General features: G+C 48.7%; 5 protein-coding genes across 5 annotated transcripts; 2 read left to right on the forward strand and 3 right to left on the reverse strand.

The window, feature by feature from the left end:
• Nucleotides 1–401: 401 nt before the first annotated feature.
• N7457_001307 (H/ACA ribonucleoprotein complex subunit NOP10) lies at nucleotides 402–1,084 on the forward strand (the record flags this gene model as incomplete). The annotated part of the gene is made up of 7 exons (XM_057172353.1): nucleotides 402–417; nucleotides 485–506; nucleotides 570–582; nucleotides 660–704; nucleotides 813–880; nucleotides 945–997; nucleotides 1,065–1,084. The coding sequence occupies 7 exons, from the start codon at nucleotides 402–404 to the stop codon at nucleotides 1,082–1,084; spliced, it is 237 nt and encodes a 78-aa protein (XP_057036256.1).
• Nucleotides 1,085–1,470: 386 nt separating this feature from the next.
• On the reverse strand, nucleotides 1,471–2,784 carry N7457_001308 (rRNA-binding endoribonuclease; the record flags this gene model as incomplete). The annotated part of the gene is made up of 2 exons (XM_057172354.1): nucleotides 1,471–1,986; nucleotides 2,044–2,784. The coding sequence occupies 2 exons, from the start codon at nucleotides 2,782–2,784 to the stop codon at nucleotides 1,471–1,473; spliced, it is 1,257 nt and encodes a 418-aa protein (XP_057036257.1).
• Nucleotides 2,785–6,765: 3,981 nt separating this feature from the next.
• Nucleotides 6,766–8,163, forward strand: N7457_001309 (uncharacterized protein; the record flags this gene model as incomplete). The annotated part of the gene is made up of 5 exons (XM_057172355.1): nucleotides 6,766–6,966; nucleotides 7,019–7,123; nucleotides 7,182–7,555; nucleotides 7,624–7,691; nucleotides 7,751–8,163. The coding sequence occupies 5 exons, from the start codon at nucleotides 6,766–6,768 to the stop codon at nucleotides 8,161–8,163; spliced, it is 1,161 nt and encodes a 386-aa protein (XP_057036258.1).
• Nucleotides 8,164–8,602: 439 nt separating this feature from the next.
• On the reverse strand, nucleotides 8,603–10,360 carry N7457_001310 (M18 family aminopeptidase; the record flags this gene model as incomplete). The annotated part of the gene is made up of 1 exon (XM_057172356.1): nucleotides 8,603–10,360. The coding sequence occupies one exon, from the start codon at nucleotides 10,358–10,360 to the stop codon at nucleotides 8,603–8,605; it is 1,758 nt and encodes a 585-aa protein (XP_057036259.1).
• A 292-nt stretch (nucleotides 10,361–10,652) lies between these two features.
• Nucleotides 10,653–12,717, reverse strand: N7457_001311 (NAD(P)/FAD-dependent oxidoreductase; the record flags this gene model as incomplete). Its single annotated transcript, XM_057172357.1, has 6 exons — nucleotides 10,653–11,155; nucleotides 11,214–11,758; nucleotides 11,832–12,234; nucleotides 12,294–12,336; nucleotides 12,407–12,503; nucleotides 12,581–12,717. 6 exons carry the CDS (start codon nucleotides 12,715–12,717, stop codon nucleotides 10,653–10,655), a joined length of 1,728 nt encoding a protein of 575 aa, XP_057036260.1.
• Nucleotides 12,718–13,027: the final 310 nt, after the last annotated feature.

Raw genomic sequence — 13,027 nt, forward strand, 5'->3', positions numbered from 1 at the left:
AAGTCCTATACAGATTCGATGTTAGCGAACTGTACTGTAACATGCGAGTGATTCAATCGTCATGGTAATATCTTCTCAGATACCGTTGTAGTCAATTCAGCAGATCATTGACAAGCAGCTAGAAATCAAAGTGCCGCCTGCCTGAGCTAAATAAATGGTGTCATCACCGAAGGTGAGGGGTGCGTGGGATGGAGAGGTGTGGGAAAAGAAAGCTCGGAGTCATCTTACCTGGAAGTGGTTGCATGTGTGGGCAACCTAAATCAAACGTCAATTAGTGTACTGACCATGGCTCTGCACATCAACAGAGCTCAAGGTTCAACAGAAACTATTATTCTCTTCTCTGTTCAGATGCAAGGGAAGAAGGAAATTTTGCAGTCGAAAGCTCCGTTAAAAAGGACCCCATGACTAAGCAGGGTGGTCCGAGCTCGTTCTTCGTTGAGAAAAAAATTCCTCCACTTATCGCCGAACGCAAGTACTAACCCAGGACAATTCATCAATACCGCCAAGTGAGTATTTGATTCTATTCCTACTGGTTTTGATTGTGCACTTGCTAATCCCGCTATTTCCAGAATGCATCTTATGGTATGTTCCACCGCGAACTCGAAGCGAGCGAATCCTCAGCTCCACCCGGAGACCGATCGCTAATTCTTAACGAACAGTACACTCTCGATACCGAAGGCAAGCGTGTCTACACGCTGAAGAAGGTACGGCAATTCTTGCGCCAGAGCATTGCGGCTTTGCGGTTATTTTATAGCTCTTCGGGTGCCAATCTCAAACTTCAGGACAACGATTCTAATCTTTTGCAACTATAGGTCATGAACGGCGAGGTCACCAAGTCTGCCCACCCCGCTCGCTTCTCTCCCGATGACAAGTACTCTCGGTGAGTACCCATGCTCCTTTTCTAGCGCACAGTCGAAACATTGAATCCTGACCTCTTTTTGCAGTCACCGTGTCACCCTGAAGAAGCGTTACGGTCTTCTCCTCACCCAGCAGACCGGTACGTCGCGGCTCTCCCGAGATTTCGCTCTCTCACAAAGATCAAAAACTAACATTCCCGTTTCCAGAGAACCCTGCTAAGCCTTAAATGCATCGACACTGGGGAAAATGAATTACCGGGTGTCATAACCCATGTTTTGGCGAATGGTGTTTTTCTTGCGGTCAACGGATGGCTGAGATGTCCATACTTGTTTTGCTGTCCTTGGATAATCTAGTCTGGGTTATACCTAGACAATCTAGAGAATATGATACCTGATCTAGGTAACCAAGGATTTTGGTAAATGTGCATAAAAAGCCCTATGGATTGGCTATATTCTATGTTCAACTGTAAATCACAGACAAGACATGGTCATTCCTCATAAAAAGACCAATGACCAGCATGAGAGAGGCCATTGACCAAGTGAACTTTTCTTTCCATGCCCCAAAAACTCCAGCCCATGTAATCCAAGATGCAAAGCCATCCCCGCAGCACACTTAGCGCTTCCTCGAGTTGACATTGCGACCAGCGCCGACCTTGGTACGGCCGCCAGCCCGGTTGCGCTCGCCAGTCAAGATACCAGGCAGGTAGTCCTGGTCCATAAGATCGCGCTCGCGGCGCTGCCGGCGCTCCTCTTCCACGTTGGCGCGGACATATTCCTTCTGATCTTCAGCAAGGACAAGCTCAGTACCCCATCCTCGCTGGCCACCGCCGCCCTTCCACTTGCCGTTGGCACTTCCTGCGATAGGCTTGGGAACGCTGTATACGTTGCCGCGCTTGTTCCATTGCATGTTCTTCTTCAAGTGCATGGTGAACGCGCCATTGGCGGTAGTCGTGCATGAAACACGAGTGAGAGTATCCTTTCCACAACGAGGACAGAACTGCTTGTTCATCTCCTTTGTGGTCAAGAAGCAAGCGTGGCAACGCTTGATGAAGGTCTTGAGATGCTGGACTCTCTGGAGGGTAGTAGTGGACAAAAGGTTAAGATTCATTTGCAGGAGAACGTTTTGACACTATACGATATGATAAGCAATTGGGCAATGGCCATATATTCTGTGGGGGGTACTTACCGCGAAATCAGTGGTCATAGTCGCAACCTGCATGGTCTTCACTGCGGCGTTAGGATCCGCGGAGCCCGACTCATCTTCGGCGAGACGCTTCTTATAGTTCGTGGGCGTGATCCACTCTCCACCGTCAGAATCAGCCTCATCATCCTCATTCAGGTCTTCATCTTCATCTTCTTCTTCGGCAACCGCAGCAGCGACCTCAGCGACTTCCTCGGTCTCGTTGTTCACGACAGCCTCTTCCTCTTTTGGAGACTCCTCCTGGGCTTCGGTAACTGTGGTCTCCTTGACACCCTCTGTAATGGCTTCCACGTCCGCATCCTCGGGCTTGGTCTCCACGGATTCCTCCTTCACGGGGGGTCTTCCATTGATGCGCTTTTGGCCAGGAACACTTCTTAACCGCCAATCTCCGTCGTTTTTCTCGCACTCGATCTCATAAGCAAGCGCAAGAACCTCGATATCGGTCCTACTGAGCACAGATCGGTCACCGGTCTTGCGAGCAAATTCGCTGATAATATTGAAACTCTTGGGTGTGGGTGATCGCTGCTTCAGGAAAGGCAGATAGAGGGTTTCGACACGGAGGCGGGCATCGGGATCGCGGATTTCGGCCACCACGGAGGGGGTGGTGATAATTTCCTCGCACTGGGCAAGTAGGGTAGAAAGCGGCGGGGTATTCTTGAGAATGGGGCCAGCGTCCAACACGATTGTGTGGACGGGCTTGGTAGATGCGGCAGTAGTCTCCGCCATCTTGGCCTATTGATTAGGACTATTCCCACTGATCGACAATGAGAAAAGACAAGATCGTTGGCGACTTGAAGAATTGACTCGAGTTGTGGAAAGGAAATTTCTCTGTGAAGAGTGGCCTGTGCGTCCTTATCGGTCTATCTTATCGCCTATCCAAATCTACAGCGCCTGGGCACTTTCGTCTTCTATCCTGCGATTGTACTTTAAAGCTTGTTGATTGAGAAGGTAATTATGTCTCTTGTAGAATCCGAATTCATGGCAAGGGGAGTTGCCTATAGTGCGTGATGGGGATACATCTGTGAATGCCTTAAGTTGTTGACTACGACCATTGATGCCAGAATATATCTTACCGCACCTGGACACCTAATCGAACTTTTATCTTGATCAAAGCGTCCTCTCAGCAAAGAGTACCTTGATTTCCTACGATTGGTTCGCTAATAATTTAAAAAAGTGATATTCTGCAAAGTTCTCAAGCACCAACATCATACCCAGTCACCCGCACGTCTAGTCAGAAGTATGAAACTGATGCGTTGACAACCAGACCAAGGGGTAGCTGAATGTTTCCCCGGCAGAATAAAAGATCGTTTGGAGTATCAATCTGTGATCATAGAGCTAGACCACGAGAATTTCACTCCGAGTCCAGCTTGAAGTGCCCTTCTTCCTCCCTAGCGATATCATAGGCCTTATGAACTCCATTCTTTTGACGGAGAACATATGTCCGATGGGTCGACTCAAACTACTCAAAAGGAATCTTGCAGATATGCAAATATCAAACAATAATCTTGAGATCTGGACGAGCCAGATCCATGGAGTTCCACTCTCGCAAAGACGATGCCGTAGAAAAGGGGCTGAGTGCATTGCATGGTTGAATCAATCCAGACTCAACCAAGATTCCCAAGGACCTCGTGGAAAAGATGACATTGGACGAATAAAGTTCCTGTTAGCTGCAAGGAACCATGCTCTTGTGGCGAGTTTCAAATCGGTAATGTCTTTGTTTAAAACATGAAGCTGATATTTTAATGCACGTAGCTTGCACAGCTGGTAACACACCCTTTGAGCCCGGGAAGCAGGTATTCTAGCCTACGCTATTTTATAGTTAGCAATAATCTGTGGGAGAGTTATTTTCTCAAGTCACAGTGCCCTGGCATTGACACTGAATGAGCAAAGTTTCACTCGACAGGTTATGGATTCAAGATGCCTGAAAAAGTCAGCTATTCGCATTAGGCAACATCCAATGGAGTGCATCAAATCTTCATCAAAGACTTGGTAATCCGTATTTGAAGCACGGCTGGTCGGCCGGGAAAGAGGTGTTCGCAAGGAGTTGCATCTTGTCTCATGAAATTGTGAACTGGACCAGGTATTCACATGCCGATGCTGGCGTGGCCAATAGAATAGAACTACAACAATGCTATAAAGTCAGCGTCAAATTGGCAATCTTCGAGGTAGGCGTTGGGACAACGAGGGACCTCGACAGGTACTTCGATTTAAAGAGATGTCGATCAAACTAATTCAAGTCTGTTACAGTAGGGACCAAGGCAACATGCATGCAATGCATGTTCCGAACCTAGCCGCTTGCATATCGACAAGAGTTGACTGCATGGTTCTATAGTAGAATTCAAAATCTTGGACGCAGGAACGAAAAGCCACATTGATTGTACAACATACTCCGAATCCGTAAATCTCGCTCATTCTTCCATATTTCTATCGCTCTGCAAGGATAGGGAATTATTTATACTACTACGGCGTTCACTCGGCAAGCATGTACAAACGAAGAGCCCTAGTTAGTGATTCAATATGACATATCAACTAACGTGTCACACTTTTAGCCACACGCAATGAATAAAAACTTTAAAATGAGGACGAAGTACTCTATATGGAGCACTCTGAATGATATTCGAATGTCCTGCTATTAAGATTCTCAAGGTTTAGCTCGTCCACGAACTGGAATGCAAGGCTAGTAGCGCTCCCTTTGCCAGATGCAAGTAGCCGAAGCCACCAAACGGAGGCCTTGGCCCTCCAGAGGCCGACGCGTGCTTTCTTCGGAAACATGAATGAAATGTCATCGACGTTTCCCTCCTCCTAGCAGATAGTTCAGAGAAAAAGAAAGGTCTCTGGGCGCATCTATCCTATATGCGGGGCAGTAAGAAACAGAAACACATGTCCCTTACAAGGGCGCCGCTATTACTCCGTATTGAACGCAAAGGTAGGTGTTTCAACAAACAGGAGATCTTACCCATTTGATACAATGTCCAACAGGTTCAATCAAACCTAGTAATTTGCTGGATATTTCAAGGTTGTTGGCGGCATAGCTAGATAGTTCCCAGGTTCAGGGGCAATAGAGCCCTAGAGCCCCCCTTACACATCAAGTGGTCCGTGCAGGTGAGCTTAATGGAAAGCCCTAACATGCAAAATGAGACCTTGGCCAGAGCGGGCTGTTCGTTTCTCGGCCAACTGTTAAAACCTGTGCAAATTGTTCCAAAACATTCCTCAAATCTCCAAGGTGACAAGATGAGGGGCAGAACGAGGGGCGAGACAGATGTTGCAGAACTCGACGAATTGATTGCTCGAGGTCACTTTCTGATCCATCAACAGTAGTTATACTCCACCTTAGGTATTTAGGTCTACGGAGTATATGGAAGACTATTCATTTCCAAAGCCTTGGTTTCCGAATTTTCACCGTTGATCTTCGTCATCCCGATCCTCAAGGTTCTATTTCATTGCTTGGCAGTCCTCGCCGAACAATGGTTAGTGGTTAGCGATATGATGGATGAATCTACCACAAAGGGACGCGCATATCCACGGTTTAGACGCGAGTGATAAAAAGGTTTAAATCATTTAAGCTCAATATGTAGATCGGTACGACCGAACCGCTCTCTACAGGTAGATCGACTGCTGCGAGAAACCCAATGGACAAATTGATACATACAGGGCTGGCTTGATCTTCAGCGAAACGCCCCAATGCTCAGCCCATCGTCATATGGTGCTATAAATGATCTTCCAGTGTCACCTTCGGAGATGATCAGTTGACAAACGAGATGATCCCCGAGCCCTATGCAATCGAACCTCGCAAGTCTAGCGTCATGGCATATTGGACAATATTCGAAAATCACTTCGAGTATTGCGTGGAAATTCCCAGCAATCTGGTCCGAAAAAATAGTCTAAGTAGAGTTCGCAGTGCGTCAAGCTCCAGAACTATGGTTGACCCTATACGTAGGTGCAGTCTCAATTTGATGGGTGACCCGGGCGGATTGCTCCATATTGGATCGACGCCTAGATCGACGACTAGATAATTATCCAACCCTTCAGAGATGTCTAGACAGAAGGGGGAAGAGTCACTGTGGTCTCAGAATAAGGTGTGGGAAATTTGATAAATCAGAGACCTTACAAAGTGTAATCTCCAGATTCCTCGTGGTGGGAAAATCCCTGCAGCGGCCACGAAATGTAACCACAGATGGCGCAAGAAAGCAACGGAATAGGGAAAGAAAGAAAAAGAACTTCACAAGATAAATTTACATATGTATGTACCATATCGAGTCCATCGGTGCCAACACTCAACCCGATTCGCTCAGTCGTTCCACGCGGCCCCTTGCGCTGCATCCTGCACCTGCGAACACGCTCCTAAACCGGGCATTTGTCTCGCGTCGACGTATTGACCCACTCATCCGGGGAGCGAGGGGAGACAGATCCAGGCGGATAATTCAAGGATTAGGTGTGCTCTTACTCACTCAAGTAGGGATAGTGGATTCTGTCTTCGACCGTTGGTTTCTGGGGCTGCATTATTTATGGGTCTGCTGTGCATCAGGTCGATGTGCTTTGTGTTATAATGAGAGGATATCCTCCTAGATCCTGGCTTTTTTCAGTGAATTGAGAGACCGCTGCCTTATCACTCGATTGTGATCTATTCGAGTCTTTTTATACTCCATAGATCGGATCAAGGTCTCTCCCACGGGTCTGATCTTTCAGGCTTTCCCCAGACTTTCGAGAATGGACTTTTTACAAGTTCGCGATGGGATCTTTCCGCGGGAAAATATTGGCGTATATACGTCTCCCCGTGGTGTACAAGGGTTAACGGTAAGCGTCGTGTTCACGGCATTGGCAACTTGCTTCGTGGGTTTGAGAATGTTTACTCGAATAAAACTCATGGGACGGGTAGAATCAAATGACTGGATGGTAATCATTGCGCTGGTAAGTTGGGAGATCGCCATCGGAGAAACGATATACTTACGCAGACGCATAGGTAAATTCATATGTCTTCATGGGTCTCGACGTGGTGGAATCTATCAGTGGTATGGGTATGCACTTGAAAGACATCCCACCGCACATTCTCGAGCGACAAATGAAGGTGAGCAAGCCATCCACCAGTCATTAGCCATGAGCAGACTAACACACCATCTGAATAGGCTTTCTGGCTCACCATTCCTTTTTATAACGCCGCCGTTCTCTGCGCCAAGGCATCTATTCTAATGCAGTACCTCCGAGTGTTCCCCACACGTCGCATGCGCATTATATGCTGGCTCATGATCACCATCCTCGGCGTATATGGAACATGGGCTGTGATTAGTGCGTTCTTCAATTGCATTCCCGTTGCCAAGTTCTGGGACGATTCAATCAAAGGCTACTGTTTGAGCAAGCCCGGGCTGTGGTTCTCAAATGCGAGTATGCATATCACAACCGATTTCGCCATCTTGCTCATTCCGATCCCGGCCTTAATGGCCGTCGAGTTGCCCCGAAGACAGAAGTTTGCTTTGATGGCCATGTTCGCTCTGGGCGGCTTGTAAGTTGAGCAGATATCATCTCAGACACTAACATTCAAAACGCCAGAGCTAACACAACACTCGCTAGTGTCTGCATCACTAGTATTGTTCGCCTAGTCAGTTTGAAGCAGATCTCTGAATCCTCCGATCCCACATGTATGCATATCGTCAGCCCTAAAGCACCCCCTCAAACCAAGCTAACACTCCCTGCCAAGATGACAATGTCGGTGCCGCCGCCTGGTCCGCCGTCGAATGCAACACAGGCATTATCTGCGCCTGCCTTCCAACTCTAAAACCTCTCTTCGCACGCCTCTTCCCAGGAATGATATCCACCTTCAACAGCAGTCGCCCCACAGATGGCGATACAACCCAACGCAGCTCCACGTGGAACGGCGATGGCTCGACCATTGGTGCTCCCTGTGATGAGCCTGAGTACGGGGCCGGCGACCCCGAGCGAGTTTTGGATCTTGCGCGCGGGACCGGCTTCAAACCTGGCCAGAACCCTGAGACGGAGGAAGAGAAGAAATGCTTGACGCAAATTTCTTCGGTTCCAGAGCCTCATCCCCATGCACTTACGCATCATAATAGTGCGCACCCGTCGAGGTTCACAGAGCCATTCACAAACTGAGATGCTTTCCAAAAACACCAATGCAAGAGATAGACATGAATAATTTAGTCATGCTTGTGTTGTGGGATATAACGTGATATAATGGGCAAGGCGGGGTTTTTCTTTTTGCTTCATTTCAACCACATTCTTTTAGCCCGATCTCGGGCCACGACAACTCCATCGAGTGCACCTCTCCTTTGTTTTTCCTTGGGTTATTTGGGAGGATATGATTATGTGAGATTGGAAGGCCGGGAATTCTTGGATATATGACCGAAGTACAGCAATCGAATTATAGATAGTTTAATATCAAGTCTCTGAAGAGCAACCATACAACAAAGTCAATCCGCTGCAGTCTGGTACATGACTTGATACATGCGATAACATTTGAAGATAATCCCGCCTATAACAGGCCTGCAAAAAGGGGACAAAGCTCTATAGTGTATAAAGGCCCAAGGGCAATCTAAAAATCGCTAAATTCCTTGTCAACTTCTTCGTAGTGATCGAAGAATCCCTTGAACAGCTTGACACCCAGGCCAGGATCCAAGCTGCCCGTGGTTGCCCGAATGCTGTGCATGCTCAACTGCGGGATACCGCAGTCAATAGCTCGCATACCAATCTGGGCACTGGTCATGGGCCCGATGGTACCGCCACTACGAGAGTCATTGCGAATCTGGAAAACTTGCAGAGTGGAGCCGCAGCGCTCTGCGACTCGCTTTATAATAGCATCACTGACGCTATCGGTAGTCATATGTCCGTTCGAGTCAGCGGAAACTGCTACGCCGACGTTAAGGCGAGGCGCGTGGTTCTCCAAGTAGACATTAAGGAAGTTAGGGTTGACTGCGTGAATAACATCGGAAGAGACCAAGAAGCTGTTGGCCACTGTTTGGGAAAGGAGGTTGGGTCCGTAGTTGTTCTTAGCGAAGGCCTCGGTGATCCGCTCAATGACGCTGCTCATAAAGTTTGACCGAGCTCCTTGGCGGAGCAGACTGCCAATCTCCTCATCGTCGAACATGCCAACCATCTTCACTGTACCGGTAGATGTGTTGTCTGAGGAGGCGATGAGTGCTTCCTGGGCAGCATAGCAGCAGAGCTTATCGTCAATGCGACCGGCAAAAATCATATCCTTCTCCAGACCACCCAGTTGAGCGGGCTGGGTATCGAAGAGCTCTAATTCCCAGTTGACAATAGTGCTGTAGTCTGTGATGCCAAGCTCCTTGGAGATAATCTTCACCAGCTTCTCGGGCTGCGTCGAGGCAAATTTACCATAGTTGATCTTGCTGGACTCGATCTTGGAGTGTTCGAAGAGATCAGAGTTATCAACACCGATGACCGGCACCATTTGGGTTTCCGGGTTGAAGGGGCCATTTGCAGGAGAACCAAAGTGGGGAGCAAGAGTAGGCACACGAGCAATAGGCCAGTCAAGTTTGACCAGCTTAGTCTCAACCTTGCCGGTTTGGGGGTCGCGGACGAGAACCCGGCCACCAATACCAAGATCTCTATCCCACCAAGTAGCACCAAGTCCACCAGCGTATGGGGCAACGCCGAGCTGCTCGAAGCCTGCTTTGTTTGGTAGCTTGGACACGGGCTTCAGTTTGGCCGTCAGGGCATCAACATGGCCAGCAACGATAGCCACACCGTTCCCGCTTTCGTATTTGGAGCCAATGTTGAAAGCGATCAAAGAACTACCGTTGCGAGAAGTGTAGAACTTGCCGCCCTGTTTCAGTTCCGATGTCCACACCGCTCGTTCGGAGAGGTATTTGTAGCCATGCTCTTCGAGCTGGTTGGAGAAGGATTTGACGGCGTGGAAAATGGTGGGGTTTGATGTCATAAACTCGCAGTATGGCTTAGAGTAGTCCTCGGGTCGAACCTGCTCATCGGTGGTTGGTGCCTGAGCTCGGACTGCCTGCGATGCAGGTACAGGCTCAGGCATAAACGGGTTGGGTAGGTGGGCAGACATGTCTGAAGTCCAAGGCATATCGAGGCCTTGACTGGCACCGTACTTTCTGGTCATCTTATATGTGCTGAAATGGGTATGTGTAGGTGGGGAGGTGTCGGAGGGAGTTGGAGAGAAAGACCCGTGAGGGGAAGAGGCGGAGTACTGGGGGCTGGTACCTGTGCCCCCTTGCTTATCGCCGAGTCCGGTGACGCGATAACGGAACCGGTCATTTGTTGACTCACCTGCAAGATCTACATGTCCTTCTCCTATCAGATCAATCATTTCAGGAGATCTCTTATTTCATGTTTCCACCTACGCAGTACTCCGTACAAGATCTGATCTCACGTTTCGATCTTCTAAAAGACTGCTTTATGGTCCCCCTGGGTTGCACAAACTGAAGACCTAGAGATGCTTTTGTCTTCAAGGCTAATTGATATCCAGCTTTTCAAGTTGACTTTGATAGATTCAAAAATTGGTTGATTGACGTATTTCAACACACAAGCAATCCCTGGGAAAATAAATAAAAAAATGCAACTGCCATTCTATGGCCATTGGAGTCTTTCTCCAGATGATTTCAAGTTGCGAACTCCGCAACTTCCGTCACAACTGCCGCTGGGCCCTTGGTCTCTTCGGTCCCGTGGTGCTTTCCTTCTGCAGCTTCACCACTAAGGAAGGAAAGCAGGTCCTTCTTTGAGACATCAATCTTGTTGATTTCCGCCTTACGAAGAGTCAAATTCCCTCGCTCAAGGTGAGGTGCCATACCATTGATGGAATCCAGCCTGTAATTGTCGATGTTCAATGAATCCTCTGCACGGATCATGCGGCGCCCGCGAATAGTGTTCATGATTTCCAACTCTGCGGGTGAGAGGGTATTCTTCAATTCCTCAAGGGCTTCGCGGGTCTTGAGGTCCGTGGCGGTTGGGTCAGAAACCCCATGGTTCTTCATTTTCTCAAGCAGAGCATCCTTCCGCTCAACGGGAACATGAGCGAAAGCTCGGAAGCAGAAGTCAATGGTCTTGGAAATCTCTTCAGTGCTCAATTTTTTCTCGGAGTCTGCATCCGCAGTACCCTGAATGACTGTCGATATTATTAGCCCAACCATTCATCGGAAAGAGAGCGTGTGAAAGCCACTTACTAGGGCGGAAGTGATCAAAGGCGCGTTCAAAACTCTCCTCATCCCAGTCATTCAAGACCGGCTCATCACCACCCCGAATCTGCTTGAGGGAGCTGAGAACGACAAGAAGGAAGCGGGTGTATCCCTCGGCAACCTTGCTGGAGTGCCATTTCGCTGCCTCCTTCTCCGTGACGTCCCCACGGATAGCAGCAGAAATGGTCACTGCAGCAGTCAATCCACTGGACAGGGCAAGGTGAACCCCGGAAGAGAAGAAAGGATCAATGAAGCATCCTGCATCTCCAGCAATACGAACATGGGGGAAGGCGTATGATGATGCACTGTAAGACCAGTCGGATGCAGACTTGACCTCACTGACGAGCTCACCCTTCTCAAGCAATGCCTTGATACCTGGAACCAGGTTCAGATTTTCAAGATAGAAATCCTTGCTAGAAGGTGAATCCAAAGCTTTCTTCCTTTCGGTTGCCTTGGCCTGGTTCATAACAATACCCACCGAGTGGGTACCATTGTGAAGGGGGATAAACCAAACCCAGCCGCTGGCATCTGCACTTATGAGATTGGTTAGCAAAGTGCCGAGGAGTATTTGCGAGGAGCTCCTTGCCTTTCAATGCCTCAAAGTACGGCGCGCCGACCTTGTGGGTTCCCACGCCGTAAGTACCACCGCCATTCCAGTAGGCCCAGCTGGCCACATTTTTGAGACCTTGGTTGTATCGACGGTTCTTTAAATATTTGGTGCTAACGAGACCAGCCCTACCGCTGGCATCAATGAGGTAGTCAAACTTCACCAGACCGGTGCTGCCATCCTTGCGCGACCAAGTTGCGGAAACCGGTTTTCCCGGATTGGGATTTGCGGAATCAAAAATCTCCTCGGAGGATTCCTCGAATTCAATGCTAGTAACCTTTGTACCGTCGAAGATGCTAGCGCCACTCTCACCAGCATGACGGAAGAGAATTTCATCAGCTTCAGAACGGATAACGTTCCATGAGTATCCACCAGGCCCACCGGCAGCAATGAAATCAGTATCTATGGTGAAAGTTAGGTTTGAACGACAATAAAGAGATGCTCAGCCTGGATCGACTTACATGTCTCAGGGCGTGACCAATTGAGACGGAAAGCACCACCGTTCTAGAACGAATAGATCAGCATTTTCATGATTTCCATTTTGATTTCTAACGTCTCAGGACTGATCACTTACCTTGACACGGAATCCGTGTGCATCGAACTTCTCATAGCAGTCAATGAACTTCAAGAAGTGGCGCATCGAAGGGAGCATGCTCTCTCCAATGTGATAACTAGGGCCAAGGTTAGCGACAGTTGCGAAATCGTCAGAATAGGCAGATGAAGGCTGTTAGAGCACAATTAGACTAACCGTGGGAAGTTGTCAGCCTCAAGCAAAACAACACTGATGCCCTCTCGGGCCAGCGCCGAAGAGGCGTAAGAGCCGGCTGGACCACCTCCCACCACCAGTACGCTGCACTGCTCAGGAACAGTTTGTGTAGATGTCATTTTATCAGATAGTCCACTTCAGTCTCAAAAACGAAAATGCTTCACTTGTATTGTGTGTGTTGGTGCGTGGTTGTGTTGGATGAAAGACTTGAGCCTTTTGTCCACAACCTGAGACTTTATAATTGAGGCATACGTCGAAAGAAGACGTCATGCAACTTGAATTAGAACTTCGCAGAGCCGGAGTCCTGCCAATCGGGCTGTTCTTGACTCACCGGAGGCTGTTGGGGCCATGGAGCCCGTGCGGGGACTGTCGGACTCCGACTCGCAATGATTGCCCTGGAGCCTCAAATCCGAACAGGTAGGCAAAAGT

This window comes from Penicillium paradoxum (genome assembly GCF_028828445.1).
Source record: "Penicillium paradoxum strain IBT 22861 chromosome Unknown utg000002l_segment0_segment0, whole genome shotgun sequence".
NCBI lineage: Eukaryota > Fungi > Ascomycota > Eurotiomycetes > Eurotiales > Aspergillaceae > Penicillium > Penicillium paradoxum.